Raw genomic sequence first — 26,576 nt, 5'->3', positions numbered from 1 at the left:
GAGGTCACACCATGGAGCGATACAGAGGCATTATGATATTCTCTGTTTTATTCTCCATTGCTTTCCTAATCTTCCCTAGCATTCTATTTGCTTTCTTGGCTGCTGCTGCACACTGAGCAGAAGATTTCAAAGTGTTATCAACGATGACTCCTAGATCCTTTTCTAGAATGGTGACTCCTGATGTGGAACCTTGCATTCCATAACTATAATTTAACTTAGTCTTCTCTAAGTCCATCACTTTGCACTTGTCCACATTAAATTTCATTTGCCATAAGGTCCACTTGCAGTTTCTCACAATCCTCTTGTAATTTAACAACTTTAAGTAATTTTGTGTCCTCGGCAAATGAGATCACCTTTCTCATTGCTCCCATTTCCAGGTGATTTCTAAATATGTTTACCACTTTTTAAATTATTATTATCCCTACTCTTAGAACTCTTCTCTCCTGACTGCACTCTTGAGTTGACTGTACTGCCCTTAGTACCTCACTTTTAACACTGAATGCACTTGGACAAGCCAAGACATTTTGCTACTCTTAAGGCACTGCATCATAATAGTATTTCATACAAGCTCCCCCATCCAAAGCAAGGATAATACTTAAAGAAAATCCAGTTAGATCCAATGGTTAGATTACCTGCAGTTAGAGGTAATAACTGTGGTTTTGACATATAGTGTGTAAACAACAAGCATTTTCTTTCCATGTGCATTTTTCATTCTGTAAATGGTAATCTAAGGATATATTCTACACCTGCAGACATGCAGAAGATTTGCTACAGATTTTAAAACATTGTGACCACAGAATTCTGAGGACCAGAGTGGAAGGCAATTCCAGTCCTCAAGGACCGCACACAGGTCTGTTTTCCAGAATTACCAGACTATGCAAATATCTCATGATTGTGCATCATGGGTACCCTAAATGCAAAGATGTATGTGTCCCTTTAGGCCCAGGGTTTCCCACTGCAGTGGTAGAACTTATTGCAGAATATAATGGCTGTCGCAGACAAGCAGAGGCAGTGATTATAGACTGCTAACTTGCTGGCTGGGGGTAGCAGTAATGTCATTACGTTAAGCAGGAAGAAACGTGTTAAAATAGCAAGGCTGAGATGATAATAAAGGATGTAGAATGTAAACATTATACTTTGCTTCACAACAGCTTGCTCAAACTCTTGCAATATAATATATTGTGCCTCAAACTCACTTTGGCAGTTAGTGCCTCTATAACTTTAACTTGTCAGAAAGGTATCATTTGCTTTAATTATGTGATATATTGAAAAATCTCTTCTTATATCCAAGACAACCCATTGAATACAACAGGATTAACAGTGAAATGTCTTGTGACAAAATAACCAGTACCACATGTTTCTAAATAATTCCTCAAATATACTAAGGGATTAATTTTCGAAGCATTTAGGTGTCTATCTTTAGAAGTTAGATTCCTAAATCTGCCCTTCTGTAAATTGACCATGGCTGGGCACTTATATTTAGGGGGTCAATGCTACTAGCCACTTAAATTTAAAGGGGGTCATTTATCAAAATGTGATAAGGCATTTTTGCATGTAATAACATAGTTCAATAATAACATAGTTCAAGGGTCAGCTTCATTGGGAATTCTAACTTATTACTTAGGTTTTTTAGGGGAGTAGATTCTGGTGTTTTGGAGTTTTTCCAAATTGGCTTGGGTACAGGTCAATACTGAGGGACTGCAGGTGGCACTCTCGGTTAAGTAACAGTGCCTCAAAGTTTTGTTCTCTGCCTCCATCTGCTGGTAGGGATGCATAAACCCACTTGTCTGGACTGATCTGTGGTATTCCAGGAACAAAAATTAGCAGGTAAGAACCAATTTTCCTATATATCATTCAGATCAAGACTGCACATCCATTCTCCCTTCTGGTTATAGGGGAGGATTAAGCTGAGTGAATTCATTTTGAATTTCTCTCAGTGTAGATGTTTGTTCAGGAGTCTCAAATTCAGAAAGGGCCTCAATCCTCCTGATTTCTTGGGCATGAGGAAATATTGGGAGTAGAAGCTGGGTCCATGTTGGGATGCCATGACTGAGTCAATCACCAGTTGTTCAAAGAGCAACTGCACTGCCAGACGAAGTTGCATCAGGTGAGAGACAAGCAATGTGGAAGAGATAGCAGCTGGGAAAATTGCAAATGATTTCCAGACTCCATGATCTTGAGTACCCAATGCTCCTTGATTATCTGGTGCCATGAATTCAAGAAGGCCTGGACTCTGCCCCCATGAGGATGGAGGACTGTTGAGTGTTCAGAGAGATCAAAAACTGGACCTAGGCTTAGGGTGAGCCTGTTGTGTTGTCTTGGGTTGATGATGCTCCCTCTGGTAAAGTCTGGACAGAAGTGGTTGCTGTCATTGAGCTGGAAGGGGTGGGAGATGGTACTATTGAAAAGGACAGAATGGTGCCACTGAAAGTATGGTCTCTTGTAAGAGAAGGAGTGTTTTGACAATGAAGGCTGCTCAGGGGCTGTTGAAAGGGATTGAACGAGCACATTATTTTCTTTTATTTAAGCAACCATTTCTCCAAGCTTTTCACCAAAACAGTTTGTCCCACAGACAAAGGAAGTCCACTAACTTGTCATGCCCATCTTCATGGATGCTACTGGCTCTAAGCCATGCTGTGCAGAAAGCAATACAGAATCAAAGGATTCATAGTCAGTACGTAAAAGGTGTCTTATGCATTCTTCCACATCAAACAGCTGCTGGGGGTAATAAATGTCATCACTAACAGACTATAGAAAAGGCTAATTTTTGAATGCATCATGGAGATACTGCACCATATAAAAATGGTGATTAGACGTATGAGCAGTAAGCATGAAGTTCTGAAATACTTTCTTTTAAAAATTATCTAGTAGCTTATGGTTTTTGCCTAGAGGTGAACTGAAATGAATGGTTGTCTTTTTCACTTTTTCAGTGCAGATTTGACAACTATAGATTGGTGAGGAAGATGGATTACTCCAAAGCACAGTGATTTCTGTCTGTATTTGAGGTCTAGTTTCCTGGCCGTAGGAATGCCAGAAAAAGGCATCTCCCACATTCTCATCTGCAACAGGTTCAAAATGTCATGGGTTGGAAGAGCCACAGGCTCTGATGGTGTGTCCGGTATTTGAAGAAGACCAAAGAGTTCCAATCAAGGGTCTTTATCCTTGTGAAAACAGATGCCCAGTGTCTTTCCCATTTTCTCTACAATTTTTGAATCACAGTAAGGTCTTCCAGAGGGGAGTATGATCAGGAGGATCCAGCAGTGGGTCAGAAGGAATACCTGTAGAATCTTCTTCTGAACCTAACAGCAAGAGCTCACTAATCCAGGACCAAGTAACAAAGAAGGCAACACAGAGGGTTCTCATGACTGCCCCAGAGGAGATGCACCCTGGTCTGTCACATCTGAATGACTTGACTCCACTGCAATTGAGCAGGATGATGAAGAGCTTGTAGCAAAGATTCTGATGAAGTATTCACACCATAAGGCAAATCTGGGACTCCAGTCTGAGGGATCACCATAGCAAAAGTGGAAAAGAGTGGCTGAAAAGTTCCTTCCATCTCTTGAGTCAGAGAAATAAAGAAATTCTTCACCATATCCACAACCTGGTCAAGTGACTGGGACACATGGGAGATGGAGCATCCTCTTCAGAGACCAGAAAGGGCTCCTGTTCGACAATAGGTCAAGATGAGCTTTATTATGTAGCATACCGGATATGGTGCATCCAAACTGAAGCCCTCCACTAGTATTCATGCTTAATATTGTAAATTTATATTTACTTTATATTCTCTGTATGACGGTGTACCCAGTATCACCTTCTCAAACCCAGAATGTACATAGTTTTTTCACCCTGCCTCAGTATACCTTGTTCATTAACGTTCTCCCTTAAGTTCTATGTCAACATGTTATAATGTTATAATGTATTCCGCCCCTGAGGTGACAGTTCAGTTCCATGTAAACCGGTGCGATATGTATTGTATACAGGAACATCGGTATAGAAAAAATAAAAATAAATAAATAAATAATATGTTAGCCTGTCTGTGAAGAGCTATTGCACAGCTGTAATGCTGATTTTAAGTACACCTCTTTGAATTGTGTTAGGCTGTGTGATAAGGTTTCATTGCCCTTTGCAATGCCTCCTGTAAGGCCTATTTCAGGTGAATTGAAGGAAGGAGAGAGAGAGAGAGAGAGACTGACTGACTGACCATGATGTCATGGCCCATAGGTAGGTATTTGTATCCCTATGGTAGGCCCACCTAGTAACTCGAGGTGGGGATTAGGTAAGAGTGTAGGGGGTTAGGGGCCACTTTGACATTGTACATGACACCTATGAACAGAACAGTGGTCTCATGAAGATTTGATGACCTTTGGAGTGAGGAAACTCACTCCAAGATGAGATTTGGGCAAGGTTCTCTCAACCTAGCTTGATGGACTCTCTACCTGGGTAACATTAAGCTAGGTTGAGAGAACCTTGCCCAAATCTCATCTTGGAGTGAGTTTCCTCACTCCGAAGGCTATCAAATCATCACAAGAGACCACTGTTCTGTTCGCAGGTGTCATGTAGAATGTCAAAGTGGCCCCTAACCCCCTACACTCTTACCTAATCCCCACCTCGAGTTACTAGGTGGGCCTACCATAGGGATACAAATACCTACCTATGGGCCATGACATTATGGCCAGTCTCTCTCTCTCTCTCTCTCTCTCTCTCTCTCTCTCTCTCTCTCTCTCTCTACTCTCTCCTCTCCTCGCTCTCTCTCTCTCTCTCTCTCTCTCTCTCTCTCTCTTTTGTAATTAGTGCAAATTGTGATAAATGCTATATTAGCATAAAACATGCAGTACTTACCACATTTTGATAAATCCAGGTCTAAGTGACTAAAAGTAGGAAGTTCATATTCAGAGGGCTTTGTCAGGCTAAATTGCAACTTTGTTTTTGAATTCAGTGATGAGTTTAATAGAAAATCATCAGTTCCATTCAGTGTAGGTGCTTGAAAATTTCCTATAATACCCATAAAAGATATATAGAATTGACACTTCAAATTATCATATTTCACCAGCGATAGAGCTTGCTCTTGATTTTCGTTCAATTATTGAGGATCGCTGTAATTTGTGGTGATTTTTTTGATACACTGAAATTGCGACTTAGCCAGACAAATCTCATTTTTTAAATTTCCCGCCGCTCTCAACGCCTCCAACTTATCCAGTTAAATTCAGCAAAGGCCTTAGCTGGATAAAATGACATCTGCACAACTGGCCTGCACAAGATTTCGGGCTTTCAACTGCTAATGCAATCAAAATCTGGAATGAGTTACCACTACTCATTAGCCTTGAGTCGTATTACCTCACTTTCTATAAAAAAAAGCAAAGGGATTGCTATTCATCCAGGTCTTTTCTCAGACTACTTGTTAAAGAAGTACAAATGACTACTTTGTTGGGACATTTGATTCAATGATGACCGCACCTCACCATTCAACTAATGTTATTGATGGTATACCTATACGTTTATTATAATATGAGGCCATTTTTGGAAAAAGGCAGAATACAAAAATGTTTGAAAAAAAAATATTTGGATAAGTCAGAGGTGTTATAGGGTTTAATTAGTTGCAAATGTTAGCTGAATATCTCCAATTTTTAGCATTATCCAGATAATAACTGAGCCCCACTGTTGCTCCTTGTGACCTTGGGCAAGTCACTTTACCCTCCATTTTTTCATATACAAACTTAGGGGGTCATTTATCAAAATGCGGTAAGTCATTTTTGCATGCATTAAGGGCTAATCGCATGCGAAAAGCTCCGTTAATGCATGCGATAGCATCATATCATATAGTGCGATACAAATCCGAAAAAGAGGAGGAGTTATGGGCTGGGTTTGCCAGTCTGTGAAGTGCTATCGCACATACTTAATGCCAATTTTAACTACACCTTTTTCAGTAGCGTTACGGGGTGGCAAGGTGTTAGCGCATTTTGTGATGTCTCCTGAAAGGCCCGTTTTAGTAGGTTTGAAGCTCCTGGAGCACCAGCCTAGCCATGAGAGAGAGAGAGAGAGAGAGAAGCCATAATGTCCTCTCCTTAGATAGGTAGTTGTATCCCTATGGGAGGCCCACCTAGTAACGCGAGGTGAGGTTTAGGTATTAGTGTAGGGGGTTAGGGGCCACTTTGACATTCAACGTGAGACGTACGAACAAAACAGTCTTCTCTTGTGAATATTTGATGACCTTCGGAGTGAGGAAACTCACTCCAAGATGATATTTGTGCAAGGTTCTCTCAACCTAGCTTGATGGACTCTCTACCTGGAAAACAAAAAAAGCCACTCTGCATGCAGTGCGAACCTGGAGAAATAGAAAGTGCACAAATCTACGCCCGTGCGTAGATATTAAAATCTGGCCTTGAATGTAGAAGCTGATGAAATTCCAGTCTTCTTGGAAACAGAAGCACAGACAGAGTATGAGGACTGGAAGGCAACTGACTGCTGACTGCTGAGACTGCCTTAGTAATAGGACAGGCCTATACAGGAAACAAGATGGCTGCTGGGGGGAAGTGAAAAGCACAGAGCTGGGAGGACTAGACAGATAGTTCAAATGGCTCACCGCAACACTTGCAGGCTGGAGGAGAACTCGGCAATGGATCCTTACATTACTTCTACCAAATATTTTATTGGTTTTTCTTTCTGCATGACTGGCCAAAATAAACTTTAGATTTGAAAAATCTAAGGCAATAAAAATTTTTATTTGAAAGATACCCATTCATCAAACTAAAATTTAAAAAGATGGGTTGAGCTGTTATCACTGAGTCAGAAATGTTTATTTGTTTAGAAGGATATTAAAACTATTTTTCTTTATGTTCTGTTTTTCCAGTTCTGTATTCTGTAAAAAAATAAAACAAAACACTCCTGTGGCCCAGGTCCCAATTCCGGTCCATATGTTTTTCTTTAATCTCTATTTGAATGTCATACAACCTCTATCTATATATAGGAATAGTTTGTAAGTGTTTCAGTGGTAGCTGGTGAAATTAGGGGAATGTGCCTTTAAGTGTTGGTGATGTCACAGGAGGAAATCTAGGGGTATAAAAGGCGAGATGTGCCTGAAGGGCATGTTGATTCTTTTAGTGATTCTTTTGAGGATTTCTTTTCAGATCTATGGTGCAGCTGTTGGTCAGTACTGGTTCTTTTTGCCTATTTTTTGGTGTACTCTCTGGTGAAGAAGCCAGTGGAAAAAACACATTTTTCCATGGAGGAAGTAAACCTAAAACTCTGCTCTTAGGCTTAAGGCTTAGTTTGTTTTTGGAAGAGCCTGAAGAAGCAAAGTGAGGTGGTTGTTTGTTCTTCCACAGAGGGGAAAAGATCCCAGTTCACTACACCATCTGCTTGACCATTCTTAAGAATCCATTCACTAGTGCACAGGATCCTAACCCTTTAATACCTGGTTTTTATTTTATGTACCCCTGCATGGAGGTTGTACTACAAAATGAATTCCTTCCTAAAGAGAAATATATCTCTTCATTCCAAACAAAGATATGATTTTAAGGCAATAAAAATTGTCATGTTTAGCTTTTAAAATGAAAAAGGTACAAATACTTTCATGAGATTTAAAAAAATGATGGCATTAAGCTGGATCCCAAAATATATTGGCTGCACGTTTGAAGGTTTGATTTGTAGAAAGCCTTTTTTCAGTTGGCATATAGTTTTTAATATAAAAAAAAAATAGCTGTATTTTAAATCTGTACAAAAAGCAACGTATGAAGGAGTACAAGTAGAGGGTGATTTGAAAAGGGATCTATGTGTGTAAAGCAGTACTTTTCCTGCATAAATGCCCTCTTCTATAATTACCTTCCTCATATGTGGGGAAAAATACACCCGAACACCTTGTACACTTGTATTTTTCCCTGCATATTGGTGAGGCATTCTGGTGGGCAGAGATTGGGCAGGGATTGTATTTATATGTGTAAAAGGACCTATGTTTTCTTCACTAAGATCTATGCTCTTCCCAGTGGTAGACATGTTGAGATCGTCAGAGTAGAGAATGGATTGAGCCATTTCCTATGGCACTCCCCTCTAGGGCTGGCCACAATGGTGCAGTCCAAGGTTTGGTCAGAGTAGTCCAAGAATATTCGGGTAAGAAAGGTTGGAGAAAAAAAGAGAAAGGAGTCCAAGGAGTCTAGATTCTCATCTCTCTGAAGGAGTCTGGAGTTGGGGAAGGGGGAACGCTCAACTTCATTTCCCAGTATTCCAACTCATATAATGAGTATAGAGGGTGTGGCCCAGCATGAGTGGTCTGTGCTGACTGGAAGACAGCTTTCAATCTGGAATTCAGCTGATTTTGTACAAACTTGATTGTTTACAGTCAAATGAATAACAGAAACTGCTTACCTCAGCACTACTTCTCTAACATACAGCAATAGGTCAATTATCTTTGTAGGACCTACCTTTTCCTCTTCTCCCAGGTCCTCTCTCTGCTCTCTTTTGAGCCTAAGCTGAATTTCTCCTTTTGGATGGCTTTTTATAACAAACACACAAACTCTAAGCTATTTCCTACCATTTGGCTTGCCTTTTATAACAAATGCACACACACACACACACACTAAAGAATATACTCCAATAGTTTACTTCTCCCCAAAACTTTTTCTAAGATTTTTTTTCTAAGTAAACTTGTTCTAAGATTTCCCAAAGCAATACTCACTGATCCTCTTCAGCCACCTTCAATATGATACTCTCCTCTCAATGCTCCCACTGGATTGCCTTGGTCCCTCCTGGAGGATTTGAATCCAGTCCTCCATTTTAAATTCTAATACAGACTCAGTTGCTTTGGTTTCAGAGGGCCCCATCCTACTCAGTCTTTCCTTTCTTTTAAACCAGGACAAAGGAAGAAGCCCATTTGTTCAAGTGTATAGGAGAAAGAGTCTCCTCTTCTTTTATTTCTTTCCCCCACAAAATAAACTCCTGCTTGTTCAGTGCTAATTTACTGTTTAATTCCCTTGCTCCAGGTGAAGCTAGTCTTCTTGGTCTGTTGTAAATTAAATTTTAAACTGCCCCTGCAGCAAGGCCCAGGATTTTTCTTTTCTCTCTTTTTTTCTCTACTGTGCCCATTTGCCCAAATTTTGCCCTGTGCCCTGCTTACAGCAAAAGCACCTTCTCAAACAAAAAAAAAAAAAGTTCTCTTTTTCTTTCTACTTTGAAGCACAGTCTCTGCCTGTGCAGATAATTTCAACAAACTTCTTTTTTTCCAATCTCTCTTTTTTTGTTTGAGGTTTGAGGTTTGGGTTCTGCCTGTGCAGGTGCTTAGCATAGAAAGTCCCACTACTGCCACCCTATGGAGCGCACTACTGCCACCCGATGGAGCGCACTGTTAGCCGGCATTTGGACGCGCGTTTTCGACGCGCTAGCTTTACCCTTTATTCAGTAAGGGGTAATAGCTCGTCCAAAATGCGCGTCCAACCCCCCCAAACCTAATAGCGCCCGCAACATGCAAATGCATGTCGATGGCCCTATTAGGTATTCCCGCGCAATTCAGTAAGTAAAATGTGCAGCCAAGCCGCACATTTTACTTTAAGAAATTAGCGCCTACCCAAAGGTAGGCGTTAATTTCTCCGGGCACCGGGAAAGTGCACTCTCTGACTTAATATCATGGTGATATTAAGTCGGAGGTCCCGAAAGTTACAAAAAGTTAAAAAAAAAAAAAATTTGAAATCGGCTCACGGGTTGAAAACTGGACGCTCAATTTTGCCGGTGTCTGGTTTCCGAGCCCATGGCTGTCAGCGGGCTCGAGAACCGACGCCGGCAAAATTGAGCGTCGGCTGTCAAACCCGCTGACAGCCGCCGCTCCTGTCTAAAAAGAGACGCTAGGGACGCGCTAGTGTCCCTAGCGCCTCTTTTTGCCGCGGGCCCTAATTTAAATAAATTAATTTAGTGAATCGCGCGCTCAGGAGAGTGGCCTGTGCCCGTGACTTTTACTGTATCGGCTCGTTTATTATTTACAGTTAAATGAATAACAGAGCTACTTAGCTGAGCACTACTTCTCTAACATACAGCAATACGTTAATTATCTTTGTAGGAACTACCTAATCCTTTTCTTCGAGGACCTCTCTCTGCTCTCCCCTGAGACTAAGCCATAGTTTTCCTCAGGGGAGCCGCCCTATACCCAGAATGCCTTGTTCTAAGGTGGACTGGTCCCAGACAGCAGGGACTGGTCCTTTTAAGTATTCTGAGGGTTTCTCTGGTGCTCTTTGTCACAGAAGGCCACACAGACAGTTCCCTGTGCTGGTACATATTACTTTACTATATTTGCTGTTTCTGAGGAATCTGTCAGTGGGGTAGAGAGTATCTCTGCTCTGAGGGAGTAATTCTCTCTTCCTGGGTTTGTCTTTCTATGGGAGACCCTGATCTGAGTTCTGTCTCTGAACAAAGATCTTCCAGATGAAGTAAGAAGTGAATGTTAGTGGCTGTCCAGAAGTAACTATTAGTGTGGAAAGAAAAAGGGAGAAAATGAGGGAGCTGTCCACCCAGTGCTCTGATAAAGGAGTCCAGAGGAGAGAAGGAGAGAGGTATGCAGAAGAAAGATTCAAACATTGGATATTTAGGCAACCAAAAGAATCCTTTGGAGTTAGGGAGCCCAACATCTGTCCAAGGGAGCCTTAAAGCTTGGGGAAAGGAGTGAGAGGATTCTAAGAATGTGCATCAGCAAGGATTAGCAACCAATTTGTAAAATCTCAATACCTATGATAGGATTTTCACTACTAATAAACTATAGAAATTGTCATTTTCTTATTTGTACCATGTTAGTAAAGACTTTTGTCAAGTATCTCCTTGGTGCTACATCATTAAAATGCCATGAGTCCTGTTGGAGGATCCATGCCAGGGTTTTGTAGTTGGGACTAAGCCCTGGTATCGAGTGTGTCCCCAGCTAACTGATATACCTGGAAGGGAGCTTACACATGCATGCTATTTAATTAAAAAATATATGTACTTAAATTCTACCTAGGAATCAACCCACCCACATTAGAATGTGTAAATACATGCAGGACTTATGCACTTTCGTGTTGAAAATTAGTATAAAGTCTGCAGATTTTATACCAGCTGAAAATGACCCTCTTAATGTTCTGAATTTCTGGCAACTAGGTATACAGTAACAACGAGTTGTTGATGGTGTCTGTTGGTTGCCTGCAGAAAATTGGAATTTTTAAGCAACTGTACTTTTATGACGATGCTAAATTTGCTGGATCCCAGTAAGGAGAGCAGATCAGCATAAATTGTATCTGTCTTATTAGGTCAGTTACTCAGATCTGATGTAAGAAATCACTGGTGTCCAGACAAGAAATATAAGCAATTATATGAATTGTACATATTCTGGTTGTTTATACAAAAAGGAGGAACTGCTTCTCCTCCCCTCACTGTTTCAGACCTAAAATTTCTCTGATGGATGCAAACAACTGTGCTTTTATTCTGAAAATGCCTCTACTACTCTCTCTCTGCTGCAACGTACTTTAGCCATTCAGCCATTATACTGTAAAGTGACTGGTAGACCAGAAGTGGATTAGAATTGTTGTAATACTGGATTTATGTGCCAAGTTATTTGACTAAGGGGACTCCCACATTCATTAGAGAAAGAAGAATATTGTTTGTGATGTCATATCGGCCCATTGGCTACCTGGAATGGAAACTCTGTGAAGGAACAGGCTATTGAGATGTTGAACTGTTGCCAGAGTTCTCTCTATGAAGTATTCCAGACAGCTTCATTAGAATGGGGCTTTTGGCATCTCCCAGTTCTTGACAAAATATCTTTCATGCAGGATTTTTCCAAATGCTTGTGCTGTTGGAACTGTGAGCCTCTGCCTCTGAGAGGGGAGGGCAAGCACCAGCCTGCCAGTCTGCGTGACAGCATTCACACTGAGCCAAAGGCAAGCGTTAAGATAGTTAAAGGGACCCGTACATACATGTTGACTTCTTTTCCGGGATAGTGTCAGCCTCAGGAGTTACTTTGATTTGTCTCTGGAAAGTACAGACTTTGATTGGTGTTTCTTTCTCACTTATTTTGATGCTGGCCTAGATGTGCCACTTATTTTTTACAAAAAAACACAAAAAGAGCCAAAACGATCCTGCATGCAAAATGCCTATAGTACAAAAGGAATCTGCCAAACACACTTTCACAAACGTCACCACGCACTTTGTTGTTTGTATTTTGTTTTTGTTTTTCTACTTTTTGTTAATTTCTTTATTAATCTTTACCGCATCAGCAAGCCTGACAATGTGCTTTGCCGAAACCAAAGCCGTCCGGACTGTTCAATCATCTGCGGTTATATTAATCAACTGGTGCTTTCAATTCTTTTAACAAAATGGTATTTTAGTAAAGTGAACGAAGTGAGTGCTGACGTTTGTGAAAGTGTGTTTGGCAGATTCCTTTTGTACTATTATCACTTATTTTTTAACCATTTGTTCACCTTAGAAATACACAAAAGAGATCCAAAGGAACAGCTCCCAGCTGTTCATATCAGCTTGTGGCTATAGCTTTAAAAGGCCTGCATCTAGTGTGGCAATACATGTTTGCTTTATACATTTAATTCCTTGATTGCTTGTCCTGAAGATTCACATGAGTGTCTTTTGAACACTTTTTCTGATACAGTTTGCAAGACATTTGGTGACTTTATTATTTATGCAGTAGTTGTGATGTTCAGTGGTTTATGCCTATTATTAGTTTGTGGCCCTATTTTTCCAGTCTGGGGTTTGGATAATGTTTCAGTTTTTGGAAATTACAGGTGGGTGAGGAGAATTTGGGTATATCCCATCCCATCTGAGGATGAGGGTGGGGATTGGGATAAGCTAGGAAGGGCTTTTGTCATAGACCTTGATTGTTGTGTTTTGGGGGATATTTTATAATGTGTTCTGTATTTTTATTTTATGTATTATAGATAGTTTTGAATTTTGCGTATTTCATTGTATTGTAAGCTCGGTCCTTCTTGGAGGAGAGTGGCATATAAATAAAAAAATGTAATATAATGTAATAAGACCTTGTAGATGCACATTATGCTACATATACAATACCAAAATTTCAACTGACCCTCATTGCAAGGATGACTATGTTGCGATGCTGCTCGTGGGTGGGCCCTGTGTGTGGTCTCACTCACTCACTGCTTCTCCCGTTGCCGTCTGGCTGGTCGCTACCACATCTTCCTCTTGTGGCCTGGAATGCCGCTGACTGTGTCGGCAACCACTCCTGTGGCATGGAGACCCCCTTCAGCTTCCATGTGGCCTGGAGTGCTGCTGACCTCCTGGATGCTGTAGACTTCATGGTAGGGAGCCGCTGCCGCTGTCCTGGTCTCTGCAGCCTAGAGGCCACTGCCTTCCATCTCTGCTCCTGCATGCCAGTCTCTCCTTAGGCGCATGTGGGCCATAGCCATGGATTTAAAGAGCCCATAGTGGGAAATGCCACAGTGCTTTCCGATGATGTCAGGGGGAACTTCGGGCAGGTTTTCGGGAGGTACGCGCCTATCTTACGCTCGTACTCTTTTGAAAATCTGGCCCATAATGCGTCAACTCCATCTCAGTCTAAGGGTCCATGAATTCAACAGTAACAAATCACTCTAGAGTTATAATGGAACTAAAATATGGAATTGCAGAATAGTAATCTGTAATCTATCTGGAGGATAGCAAATATAATGCCAATTTTCAAAAAGAGCTGGATAAAATGGTGGAAGCTATTGTTAAGAACAAAATTACTGGTCATATAGATGCAATAACCAAGACTTAATGGGGAAGAGCTTACATGGATGTAGCAAAGGGAATTTGTTCCTCACTGATCTATTAGAATTAGGTAAGAGCAATAGTCCTGTTATGCCAGCCGGCCGCAGAGGTCACGACCGGCCTACTTCACCTACCCTCCGACCTACCCGAGAAGGTCCCCGGACTAGCAGCAGGGCTGCGGAGGCAGGATCTGCACTGCCTTCCTCTTCGCGGCCTAGGCCACCGCCGGTGTGCTACAAGATATGGCAGGAGAAGCCGCCGCATTCATCCTCTGATGCCCGGCTGGCCGGCGTAACAGTAACCCCCCTCTAGGCCCCCCCTCTTGGGAGCCCAGGCAGCACAAGAAATAGGTAGCTGTAGGTTCCTGCAGATGCGGAGATGGATGTCTTATATGAAACAGAGGAAAGACTGTTTTAGCCTCGTCTTGAGAAACAAGCGAGAGTTCAGGTAGAGTCAAGGGAGCCATAGAGGAAGAGTCCAGGTTCCCAAGTTGCCAATAGGCCTGTAAGTTCCAAATCTCCTCTTCCTTGTACGCGAGTAGATCCACGAATCCTTTAATGATGAGTTTATGTTGCCTCACACCGGCCTTAATTTGGGGAGCTGGGATGTGTAGGGCGCTCGGTGGGACAGTTCCATCAGTCGTCGCCGAGGAGTCTCCACATCCCTCATCAAAACTATGTTTAGTTTCCTGGTTCCGGATTACCTCCTAGTGGCCCGTCCTCAGTCCAACTTCGGGATGACCTTCCGTTGCGTCTTCCACACTGGGTCGGAGGTTTCATTTTCCATTAAATGACCTGTCAGGTCATTTAATGGAAAATGACTCCTGAAGCTCAGTCCAAGATGTTGCTGCTATGGGTTCTGGCTGGATACCTTCAGTCATTTGTCCTGACGTCTTCCATCTCTGATGTCCAGATGTCCATCCGTCTGTCCTGACGTCCTCCGTCTCTGATGTCCAGATGTCTGTCTTCCTGTTCCTGGATTCTCTGTGAGGCCATCATCCATCCTGCTCTTATACGCTGTTCTTCACTGAGTGACCGTGAGTGGCGGGAGGTCCTGCGCTCCCCTGGAAGTTCCGGACTTTTACTTACCTGATTTTAGCTTGTCTTGTCTTGTCCTCCATGCCGAGTCTTTGTCAGCACCTCTGTCTCCAGAGTCCAAGCTTGCCAGATGTCCTCGTCCTCCTCTATTCTCCTGTCCGCCTGCTGCCTCTGCCGTTTCCCAGCGGCAGGTCCGAAAGGGCTTGGAATGGTCGGAGGACTACTCAGAGACCAACCTTGCGTGTTTGGCCTCCCTGAGGCTGTGCAGGTCGGCGGGGGCCTGGGCTATCGGTCTCCACCCAGAGGAGACCAATAGCCTCAGCACTTCCTTGGAGCTCCTCTCCTGGTTTGCCGAAGTCCAAGGGCACACTTCTCCTCGGAATCGGGAGCGCCCCCTAGCGCTCTCTCCTACAGAATTGCTTGCAACATGTATGTCTTGCCAAAAAAAACAGAACTTCTCTGCATTCCCACCACAGGTGTATATACATTCCTATAGCCCCATAGCCCCTCCAGTAACAAGGGCTGGATGTGCTGAACTTAGAGACGAGAATAGGGCACCTGTAAACGCTGGGAAATAATTTATATAGTAGTTCCTGACTTTTGTTACAAACAGATATCTTAGTAATGGAATCCCATATATCTTGCCAGTCACTGGAACACTAGTGTTCCAGTGTTCAATAAGGGGATAATTTTCAAAAGGAGTTACATGTATAAATGTAACTACTATTGTACCAATGTTCAGAAGCTATTTACTTGAGTAAAGTGCACTTATATGAGTAAATCCTATGGGCAATTCAATGGCATATATTGGAGCAATTTTCAAAAGCCCACTTAACTCGAGTAAAGTGTATTTAAAATCTTCTTAAAATCAGGCCCTATGTGTCTGGCCAGTATCAGCATAGCCTTCTCCGAAAGCCAGATAATTGTACATTTTTGTTATGCCCTTAGAGGCTATATTTGTTAGTGTCAGGAGTTTTTCAATTAAATTTCCTTCCCGTAGGTAATTATTACCCACTATGCCCCATACGTTTTCTCCGTAATTGTAAATAGAGATAATTGGTGTAGGCTGCTATTTTGTATCAAGTCCTTAGATCAGCGAAAGAGCAAAAGGACGAACCCTGCCAAATCTGTCCCAAAAACCGAAGATCATTATGATCCCATATTTCCATGACCGGAGAGAAAGTAATCTGGGATAGTTGGGCATCTGCGAAAAGAGGAGTAAGGGCAGAAACTCTCACATGCATGTACCATGTACCAGTCTGCTTCCATGCCCTTAGTGAATGTGCTATAATGGGATGTATCCTATAAATTTTATTCAGGCTATGAGCTGCAGTACCAGGCTAGCTAAATTATGGCCTTGGCTCTGATTCCCTTCCAGATCAGCCCATCCCTGATCTCTTGCAGCCCCCATCCATCCTCACAGACTAATCAACCTGGAGGAGGCTAATATAAAAAGAAGCTGGGGGAAAACCAGTCCCCCACAATCTTTTGGAAGAGGCACAGTCAACATTCCGATCCAAGGAACCTTTTTGTGGTACAGGAAAGAAGAAAGGTACCTGTGCATTTGCACAAAAAATGTATTAGGAATGTTGCAAGAGAGCTGCTGGAACAAATAGAGGAATTTTGATAAAATCACCATTTTGATCAGATTCCCTCTGCCAAGTGGAGATCTAGGTAGAATATTCCACCTATCTAGGTCTTCCTTAAGTGTTCGAAGAGAGGGGCTATAATTTGGACTAAAGAGATCCCTAATATTGTTTGATATTTGGATCCCTCAATAACAAAAACTTCTCTGGATTAAATAACCTAGCTAAACATTCAGATAGCCTTCGCTTAGGGCCCACCGATATGATCTGCGATTTTGAGTAGTTTATTTGGTATCCGATACTGAGCTGTAGTCTTCTAAGATTCTTATAACTGGAGAGCCATTTTTGTTACATTTGTCAAAAACAACACCACATCATCCGAGTAGAGAGCAACTTATTGCTCCTGCATATGAAAAAGAAAACCAGATAACAGCAGATGTCTGAATCATGTGTGCAAGGGGTTTTATGGCTAAATTAAATAAGAGGTACGATAAGGGACAGCCCTGTCTAGTACCCTGGCAGATCAAAAATGGAAATGAACATATTCCATTAGTTATAATCATAGCTCTAGGAAAGCGGTACAATGCCTTGATCCAGTCAAAAAATTCAGGGAAACCAAATTATAGTAATACTAAAAATAGTTACTTCCAAGAGATCCTATCAAACACTTTATTAGTGTCTAGCAAGACTATTAATCCGGGCATTTTATGCTGTCCAGCTAAATGTATAATGTTCACTAATTGCCATACGTTATTGGTTGATGATCTTCCTTTCCTGAATCCTGTTTGGTCAGGGTGAATTATTTAGCCGAGAATATTTTCTAACCGATGTTGTAATATTTTGGCAAAGATTTTTATGTATGCATTTATCAGGGAAATTGGTCTATAAGAAGCACAATCCAGAGGATCCTTACCCTTTTTATAAATCAGAGTAATGAAGGCATCAATCAGTGTACCTTAAAATCCCTGCAGGGAGCTCGTTTCCTAAGTTCCCTGAAGCTTACATTGATAAGTTCAGGGAGGTAGGCAGAGGAATATTACAAGTGAGTACTGCCCTACCCACCTCACTTTGCCCCATATCTTAAAAATATGCCAAAAATATATATGGTATATTTTAGAAATAGACATCACAGGATCCATATTCAGCTACTGTCTGCCCAGAAAAGTCAATCAGCTAAACTTATCCGACTAACTTTTTCAGGATATTTAATAGTGCTGAGGTGCTGCTCTGGGCTGGTGCTAGCACACAGTGCAAAGCGAGATGAGCATACAGGAAGTGCTAGCACCGTGAGTGTTGAGTACCGCGGGGCCAGCTTGCACACAAGGAGGAACCACAGAACAAGCTCCCCTTTTCTTCTGCTGCCGGTGGCCGCATGGGCCTTTCCATTCTTCCACCACCGGTGGGATGGGATCCACTGATGGCAAGATGGGCCTCTGAATTCTTCCACTGCTGATGCAGTTGCATAGGTCTCTCACTGCTCCCTTTGCTGGGCCCCCTTCCATCACAGCCACCACCCTCCCAGGTGTGCCGCACTGTGCAATTGCACGATTTGCACACCTGGTAGCACCAGGCTTGGTGCTTCTGGATATACCCAACTGTGTTAGAAGTATCTGGATAAGTTTAGCTGGCTAACTTTAGGCCTGCTCTATGGAATGACCAGATTTAACTGGATAAGTTATTTGGGTAACTCTGAATATCGGAGTTATCTGAATAACTTAACTGGCTAATTTTACTCAGCCCTAAAACGCCCTCAGAACACCTCCATGTTATTGGGCTAACTACTTAGCTGGATAATTTGGAGGTGATCAGCCATCAGGGATTTTTAAATCCTGCCATTTGCCTATGTCTGAACTTAGCAGATACATGGTGCTGAATATGGACCTCCACATGCAGAAAATAGAGCTAATAATCCCGCAGTGCTATTTGTCAATACTTCCATATGCTTTCCATCTTTCTCCCCGACATGTCCCAGTCCTCCAGCTCCTTCTCTATTTGGCTTTCCCCCAGTTCGGAGCCTTCCAGCTCCCTCTATCTCCCACCTTTCCCCCAACACATGCACCAGCGTTCCATCTGGCTACCGACACTTCCAGTCTTTCATTCCCTGTTGCTGCATTTTCCCATCTCCCCCGCTATCCTGCTCTTGTTCTCACTCCTCATCAGCCGTTTATCACTCCTATTTTTTTTTATCTCCAGCTGCCAGCCCCCGTCTTTCTCTTAACTGTTGCAACATTTTATCAGTCCTGACTCTCCAATCTTTGTTCTCCCTCCCATGGCAATTGGAGAGCAAATGCAAAGCAACCAGCACGAGCACGGGAGTAGCCTGAAGTATTTTCTGTCCCTGAGGCTGCCTTCTCTTCCTTCTACCCTTGTGTAGGCTTCATTTCTAATCAGGAAGCCCATGCAATGGAAGACAGGAGGAAGTGAAGGCAGTAGGTGCAGGGACAGGAAACACAGTGCTTTCACTGACCCATGTGGTAATTACTTCCTCTGTGTTAAATCCACAACTGGCTGCCTCTCTTGCTCCTTTCATGCTAGTGGTGGCAGCTTTGCTTGCTCCTCAGCTGCCTCAAGACTGGGAGAGATTGTAGGTGATCCATGAGGTGGGAGGAAGTGCAGATCTGTGCTGACTATGGATGACGAAGCACAACAAGGCTGACAATTCCTGTGACCTTGGCTGATGATTGTCTCCTTCAGTTTGATATCCTCTCTCCTGTGTGGTTTAGGTGGTCTGGTTATGCACTTCCAACAAGCTTCCAAATACCTCAGGGGCACATGCATCCCTGATTGAGTACCACCGCCACAAAGTATGTGTTGCAGGCCCCGTACCATTTTAGTAGCCCTTCTCTGAGCTGCTCCCATGCTCTTAATGTCTTAACAAAGTTATGGCCGCCAGAACTGCACACAGTACTCAGGGTGGGTCTCACTGGTGACTTGTACAGGAAGTGTTATTATCATGAAGGCAGAGAGTATAAAAGATGAAATACTGCACAGTGAGGAGGGAGGGAAAAGGCCTTATTGTTTGTTTGGGCTGTGCAGTGTAACAGAGGCAAAACATAAGAAGAATCCAGATGCTAAGGCAGGAGGAAGGGCTGAACTCTGTCACAGGGAGAGCAAATACAGGTACTTATGTACTAAACACTTTCCCCGTTGACACACGACGAGAGAAAACCGAGGGACGGTAACTTTTAAACAGGTGCGCAGGCGCACACCTGCACGCATTTGCTGGCTCGCGCTCATGAACGTGGCTATTTTCTAACGTACACACATATATATGTGTACACAGTATAAAATAGGCTGAGTGCACACACGTGTGCGCAATTTTAAGTGGGCACGCACATGTGTGCGTAAATCCCACTTCCACCGCGTAAGTGGGGGGATTTTAAACGGGGCTCGCGTCCACACCACTGCCTGTCTCATCAGTTCAGCCAGGTAAGGGATAGGACTTCCAAACCGCCCTAGTTTACAAGCCTTCCCCTTTCCCATGTTAGCATCAACTCTTAAAACCCCGCTGACATGCCTAGATTTCTTTTATTTTATTACTTACACGCCATCCGTAGCAGAAGTAAATTTACGCAGCAGGGGGCCCCTGGTACGCGCTTGTGCGCATAAGAACTTGCACGCTGGTTTCATTGTGAAATCCGGGCCCTGCCCAGACCACGTCCCATCCCCTTTTTTAAAAAACGTTTTATTTGTGTGCCTAACGGGAGATATGCGCGCACTCGGGCGGGCTTTTAAAATCCGCTCGGCGTGCACCAGCCTGACTTGTGCGCGTATAGGGCTTTTAAAATTCGCCTAAAAGTCTTTAAGTTTCTTTCATGTTGTGTCAGTGGTGAAAATGCCTAGAACTTCGATGACTGCTGTTTAAACATTCTGGCACGGAGCTTTCACCCAGAGCCTGTGGCAGACCGGAATTTCTCCCAACCCCATCGCGCTACCTCTTTCTTGCTGTAACAGTGACACCTGCTAACTACCAATCTCTTTCTTTTGTAGGGGGAAATGAAGATCCTGTTCCTGTTGTTCACTTTAACATTGATCCCAGCTCCCAGCAACTCTGTAAGTAGCAACTTCTTCTTTAGAGTGAATAAGGTGAAACCTGAGAAAGGGGGTTGGTTCCTCTAATGACCAAAAATCTTACTAGGGGGACAATGAGCTGTACTGTAAATGGAGAAAACAAGGTTTTACAAGATGATCAAACAGACTGAAGAAGAGCAGTGACATCTGGAAATTGCCAGGAAAAAGAGAAATCCATTTTAGTTGCTATCCAAGGAATGTACAATAGAAATTTAAAAAAAAACAAACCTTCCTTCCCTTTAGCATAGTCTTGGAAATATCAGTATTAACTTCCAATACTCCAGTTTAAAATGATAGAAGATTTTTTTTTCTCCAGAGGTTCTTATCATTCAAAGACCAAAGGATTCGTTTTTGTCTCTATTCTATGCAGACCAATGGCCACTGCCAACCACTGTGTCATCCACTTTGGTTTGTGACTCTGTCCATAAGCTACATTTACATTACATTACATTTCAGATATATATGCTACCGTCCTCCTGGAAAAACCCAGGATGACCTACAACATGGGCCTATCCTAATTTCTTCCTTTTCTAACCAGACTAAGTAAGTACTACTATCTGGGGGTTAAACCAGGGTCCGCTTTCCTTGTATTTTTTATTTTTGGAGCCAGGCTTCAGATCTGGCACCACGAGCCTTCCATCGCAACTACCCCTCCCGACTCACTTAGCCCAGTCACTGCAACGGCAGTCCTCAGCCAGGGGCCAAATACAAGGGCTCCTTCCAGAACCCTGCTGTCGTGGCCTCTAAATCCAACCACTTGCACGATGACTGGGGCTGGGAATGCTGCTTCTGCCTGGCCCAGGGAACAGAAGAGCTAACCCAGGAACCGAGCCCAGGTCCTTTGCCAGGCAGTATGCAGCACGGGGTCTACCTTCAATCAATAATCTGAGTGAATGCCAGAGATAGATTTTTCTCTTTGACAAAGAGATCTAAGAGACCAATTCATGGTTTGCGTATGAGTCACTTTACCAGAGGCAGAGAATGAGGTAGTGCAAGAATTCCATGCCTTGGAGGCATACAGTGTTGTGAAACAAGAGATAGCATGCAGACAACCGCTTCAGAGGACATTTCAGGCTATGCATATATCATGAGGTCCATATTCTGCCACTGGCAGCCAGGAAAGTTACAAGATAGGCAATCTAGAAAAGCCGTGAGCAAACGTAAGAAAGTAGCTGCCGAAGGATGTCTTTTTCAATATCTTTATTGGCTGGAGACGTATGACAACAATAAAAACGCACGACTCAAGCCGCGTTTCGCCACATCCGAGTGGCTGCCTCAGGGGCTATGAGACAAACATGCATAAATAAAACAATGAGTAATTTGAAATCATAAATAAATAAAAACATATTTATAAAAAAAATCGAAAATGGCATAAGATCAATCACATATAAAAAACACATACACTCTTGCTGGCTCCATACATGTGAGGAAAAACAGGGAAAAAATTGAAAAAGTGAAAAGATAAGAAAAAATTGTGAATAAATACTTGTAAGGTGTCTAAGTCTGAATGTTAAACATAATTAATTGTAGGAATATAAATGTAAGAAACATGAAGATAGATGAGAGATGTAGTGTCTGCAAGATTCTTTTAGAATAATTCACATAGGAATGTCACACATTCTTTTAAAGTACACATTGTTTTACTTGGTTTTAGATTGATGTTGCCCATATGCTCTTACTTTTAACATGCTTGACATAATGGTTGATCTCTGTTTTGCATTTCTGTTTTATCTATGTGAGGTTTCTGATTTTCTTTTTATGTATTCATTCATTTTATATGTGATTGATCTTAAGCCATCTTATGCCATTTTTTATTTTTTTATATATATATGTTTTTATTTATTTATGATTTCGAATTACTCATTGTTTTATTTATGTATGCTTGTCTCATAGCCCCTGAGGCAGCCACTCGGATGTGGCGAAACTTGGCCTGAGTCGAGCATTTTTTTTGTTGTCATACGTCTCCAGCCAATAAAGATATTGAAAAAGACATCCTTCGGCATCTACTTTCTTACGTTTCCTCACAGCCAGGAAAGTTAGCCAGATAAATTTAGCATTCTAACTTAGCCAGGATATTCAGCGGTGTGGGCGCACCGCTGAATGCACCCTACTATCTTAAAGTTAGCAGGATAAGTTTATGCTCTTTGGCTGTCCTAAAGTTGTTTGCCTATGGGCCTCATTTTCCAAGTGGCTCGCACACGGTAAGGGACATTTCGCACGCAAAAAGTCCCTTATCGCGTGCAATACCAGGATGGGGGCGGAGTCGGCCCCAGAAGAGGAGGAGTCAGGGCGAAGACGCCGTGGGCGACGAAAAGGAAAGGGCCTTTTCGCGTCCGAGTTCGCGCCCAATAGCTACACCTTCTATGGTGGTGCTATTGGGTGCGAAACCGGCAGCGATCGCACCGCGGCGGTGTGATCGCTGTCAGCTAGCGCAGGACCGCACCCCGGGTCGACCCCCCCACCCCTCATTACCTAAAGTATCGCAGGCCTGCGATACTTTAGAAAATGAGGCCGTATGTTAGCTGGATAATGAAGAAAATCAACTGGATAACAGGCCCCTCCCTGGAATGCCCTCACTCTGACCCAGACTTGCCTGGCTAATTTTTTAGCCAGATAAAAAGTTAGCTGGTTAAGTCCGGCACAATCAGACTGACTGGATTTTTAATCCTGGTGTTTTCTGGCTAACTGCCAAACTTAGGCCTGGATTTATCAAAATGCAATAGCAAAAGGGGTGTGGTTTATGCTAATACACAGTTTATCACAATTTGCACTAATTACCTATGTGAAGAGCTAAGTTAGTGCATCAACCTAGCTTGATGGACTCTCTACCTGGGTAACATCAAGCTAGGTAGAGAGAACACTGCACAAATCTCATCTTTGGGTGAGTTTCCTCACTCCAAAGGTCATCAAATCTTCACAAGAGACCACTGTTCTGTTCGTACGTGTCACGTTGAATGTCAAAGTGGCCCCTAACCCCCTACACTAATACCTAAACCTCACCTCGAGTTACTAGGTGAGCCTCCCGTAGGGATAGAACTACCTATCTAGGGAGAAGACATCATGGCTAGTCTCTCTCTCTCACTCACTCTCATCTACTAAAACAGGCCTCTCAGGATACATCACAATATGTGATACAAGCTATTGCATGGCTTAATGCCAATGAAAAGGTGTAGTTAAGTCTGCACTTCACAGACTGGCTAGCCCACCCCTAACTCATCCTGTTTCTCAAATTTGCATCACACCATACGATGTGGTGCTATCGCATGCATTAACAGGGCTTTTTACATGCAAAAACGCATTTTGATAAATGAGGGGGTTAGCCAGATAAATGCACAGAATGTGGGCATCCTTATGTTTCATGGCAAGCGGGACACATCTCTTTTAATAATAAAATAATTTTTTAGCACCATAGGTATTTGCAGTTTTGCAGAAGAAAAATATCATGTCATTACAATGGTCCCACCTTAAGGAATTTACAGTATAAGTACAGGGAAATTAAATGATTTGCTTAAGGCAGGGCTTCTCAACTTTTCATTTATTTCACAGCTTACTTTCAAGTTTGTTTGAACCTCGAGACATAAACCAAACTTTTACACAATCTCCTCTCCACCACTCCTACCCTATCCTGGCTTTCACTTCCCACCCTGCTCAGTCCTCTCTCCCTACCCAGCCTACTGGGCATGTGATCATCTCTCCCCTACTCCGCCTCCACCACTGCCACTATGATCCTTTCGCCTGACACTTTTCTCTTCTCGTGTATTTCTGCCAACATTGTATATTCCCCATCTTAATCTCATCCCAACACTACATCTACTGCTCCCTCTCTACTCTCCACCCAATGTCCCTCTCTTTCCCTTCCTCCCAGTATCCGCTCATATCCCTCCTGCCAGGAATCCCTTTTCTCTATCCATTTACTAGTGTTCCTTCTCTTTTCCTCTTTCTAATACCATCTCTCCCCATTCCTAGTTCTCCTCACTTTCCTCCCAGTGACCTTTTCACCATCTCTTCTTCTCTTTCCCACTCCTATCACCCCTTCTCAGTGATCTGATCTCCTCCACTCTCTCCCCTAACCCCCATAAATAATTCAGTCCTTCTCTCACCACTCAGTGCTCCATCTCCCCCCCCCCTTTCCCTCAGCCCCTTCTTCACTCCTCAGTTTCTCCTTTCTACCCATTTCTCATTGTCCCACCCCCAACTCTCTCTCACCCTCCTTCCTCTGCATCCATCCCTACCACCTCTTTTCATTGGCATCCACGGCACTGATGGCATTTCCTCTTGGGTGGAGCCTGAGAAATTTCAGGGTTTTCCCCAGGGTCTGCAGCAATGGCAACTCCTCTGAAATCTAATGCGTCCCTCTGTCCCCCAGGCTTGATCCTCTGCCCTATCCTGCTGTACTGTGATAGTGGCTGCACTGGCTCAATGCTGTTACACCTTCTTATCCCCCCCCAAAGAGAAAAGCTCGCTTGATATGTCAGGCAAACTCCACCCTGTCAGCCAGCTGCATGAAGCATGGCATTTCAGCCGGTGGTCACCGCAAGTATTTTGAAAACTTTCAGGCTGCCCTGGACATGCTGTTCTCATGAGACTGGTACAGCCAGTCGGCCCACGAGTTTTAAAAATGTTGAAGGCGACTGCCGAGTGAAATGCTGCACACATGCTTCACGCTGCTGGCTGGCTGGTGGGATTTGGGTTCACCTGCTACCTCAAGCCAACTTGTTGAGCCGGGGTGGTGGTATGGAGGATCATACCAGGAGGGATGCGAAGGATCATGCTGGGGGAAGGGGGAGAGCTTCGAGTCACTGCAACCGCTATGGTGGCACAGCAGTGACTTTGCCACAGGGTGCTTGAGCAAGATTCTCAGAGTTCGAAGGCCTGTGCTCTAGCCATTGTTCTGTACTGCCAGCCACTGTCCTTTTATCACAGAGATGGCTCATAAGGATTCTGTAAGGTTAGGATAGCAAATCAAAGTGCAGTTATTTTGGGGGCAATTCTGAATAGCCTGCAGTGTTGCAGGGTAAGGGTGCACTTTTGTATAAACCAACCTTGCAGCTGATTTTCAAAGAGAAAACGATTCAGGCAACTTCCCTATTTACATTAGCAAGCAATATGCGCATACTAAGTGTACACGTACATTTGCACCTCTTATTTCTTTGGGCAGGCAATTGTGGGGCAAAATGGCACACGTACATTTGACAATGCAAAGGTACATGTCCAGTCTCCCAACCCGAACACAATCCTGGGAACACCTCTTTTTAACTTGGCTGAACAGTGTGAAAATCTATGTGGAATTTTTGCTGCACCTACTGGTAAATATTTCTTTACCCAGGTAGATCCCAGGGTCTTCAGGAGGCAGCGAACTGACAGCAAATGAGGTGCCTTTTACTGACCATAGACATTTAAAGGTGATTTTTAAAAGCCCAATGCATGCATCAATTAGGGGATGCGCAAATATGTCAGGGTGGCGCACGCCGAGTGGATTTTAAAACACGCTGAGATACACGCGACATGACACCATGCGCACAAATGAAAAGTTTCCAAAAAGGGGTGGGGAATGCATGGGCCTGGTCTGGGTGGGGCGGGGCATGGGTGTACTGGTATTTTAGCATAAATTTGTGCATAAATACTTACGTGCACTGGTGCTGCATAACTTTACTTCTGCTATGGAGGATGTGGAAGTAATAAAACAAAAAATACTAGGCAGATCAGCAGGGTTTTAAGGATCAGGGCTAATAGGGGGAAAGGAAGGCTAGTAAACTAAGGGGATTTGGAAGTCCCATCCCTTAACTGGGTGAACTGGGAAAACTTGGGTAATAGACTTGGGTAATAGACTTAAGGGCGGATTTTAAAAGCCTGCTCACGTAAATCTGCCCGGATTTACGCGAGCAGGGCCTTGCACGCCGGCGCGCCTATTTTCCATAGGCCTGCCGGCGCGCGCAGAGCCCCGGGACTCGCGTAAGTCCCGGGGTTTTTCGTTGGGGGCGTGTCGGGGGCAAGGCCGATCGATGCGGCGTTTTGGGGGCGGGACGTGGCGTTTCGGGGGCGGGCCCTGGGGCGTGGTTTTGGCCCGGGGCGGTCCGGGGGCGTGGCCGCGCCCTCCGGAACCGCCCCCGGGTTGCGTCTCGGCGCGCCAGTGGCCCGCTGGCGCGCATGGATTTACTTC

The 26,576-nt window shown here is 43.5% G+C and overlaps 1 protein-coding gene across 2 annotated transcripts in view; it reads left to right on the top strand.

Moving 5' to 3' along the window:
• Positions 1-26,576, top strand: part of PAPLN (papilin, proteoglycan like sulfated glycoprotein) — a 178,001-nt gene that overhangs the window by 3,602 nt on the left and 147,823 nt on the right. For both annotated transcript variants that reach the window (XM_029598705.1, XM_029598704.1), the window contains exon 2: positions 20,336-20,398. In XM_029598705.1, the coding sequence (XP_029454565.1) occupies positions 20,336-20,398 (63 nt within the window). The remainder of the gene's footprint in view (positions 1-20,335; positions 20,399-26,576) is intronic.

Source organism: Rhinatrema bivittatum, chromosome 4 (assembly GCF_901001135.1).
Source record: "Rhinatrema bivittatum chromosome 4, aRhiBiv1.1, whole genome shotgun sequence".
Classification (NCBI taxonomy): Eukaryota; Metazoa; Chordata; class Amphibia; order Gymnophiona; family Rhinatrematidae; genus Rhinatrema; species Rhinatrema bivittatum.
This window is presented reverse-complemented; position numbering and strand designations above follow the sequence as displayed.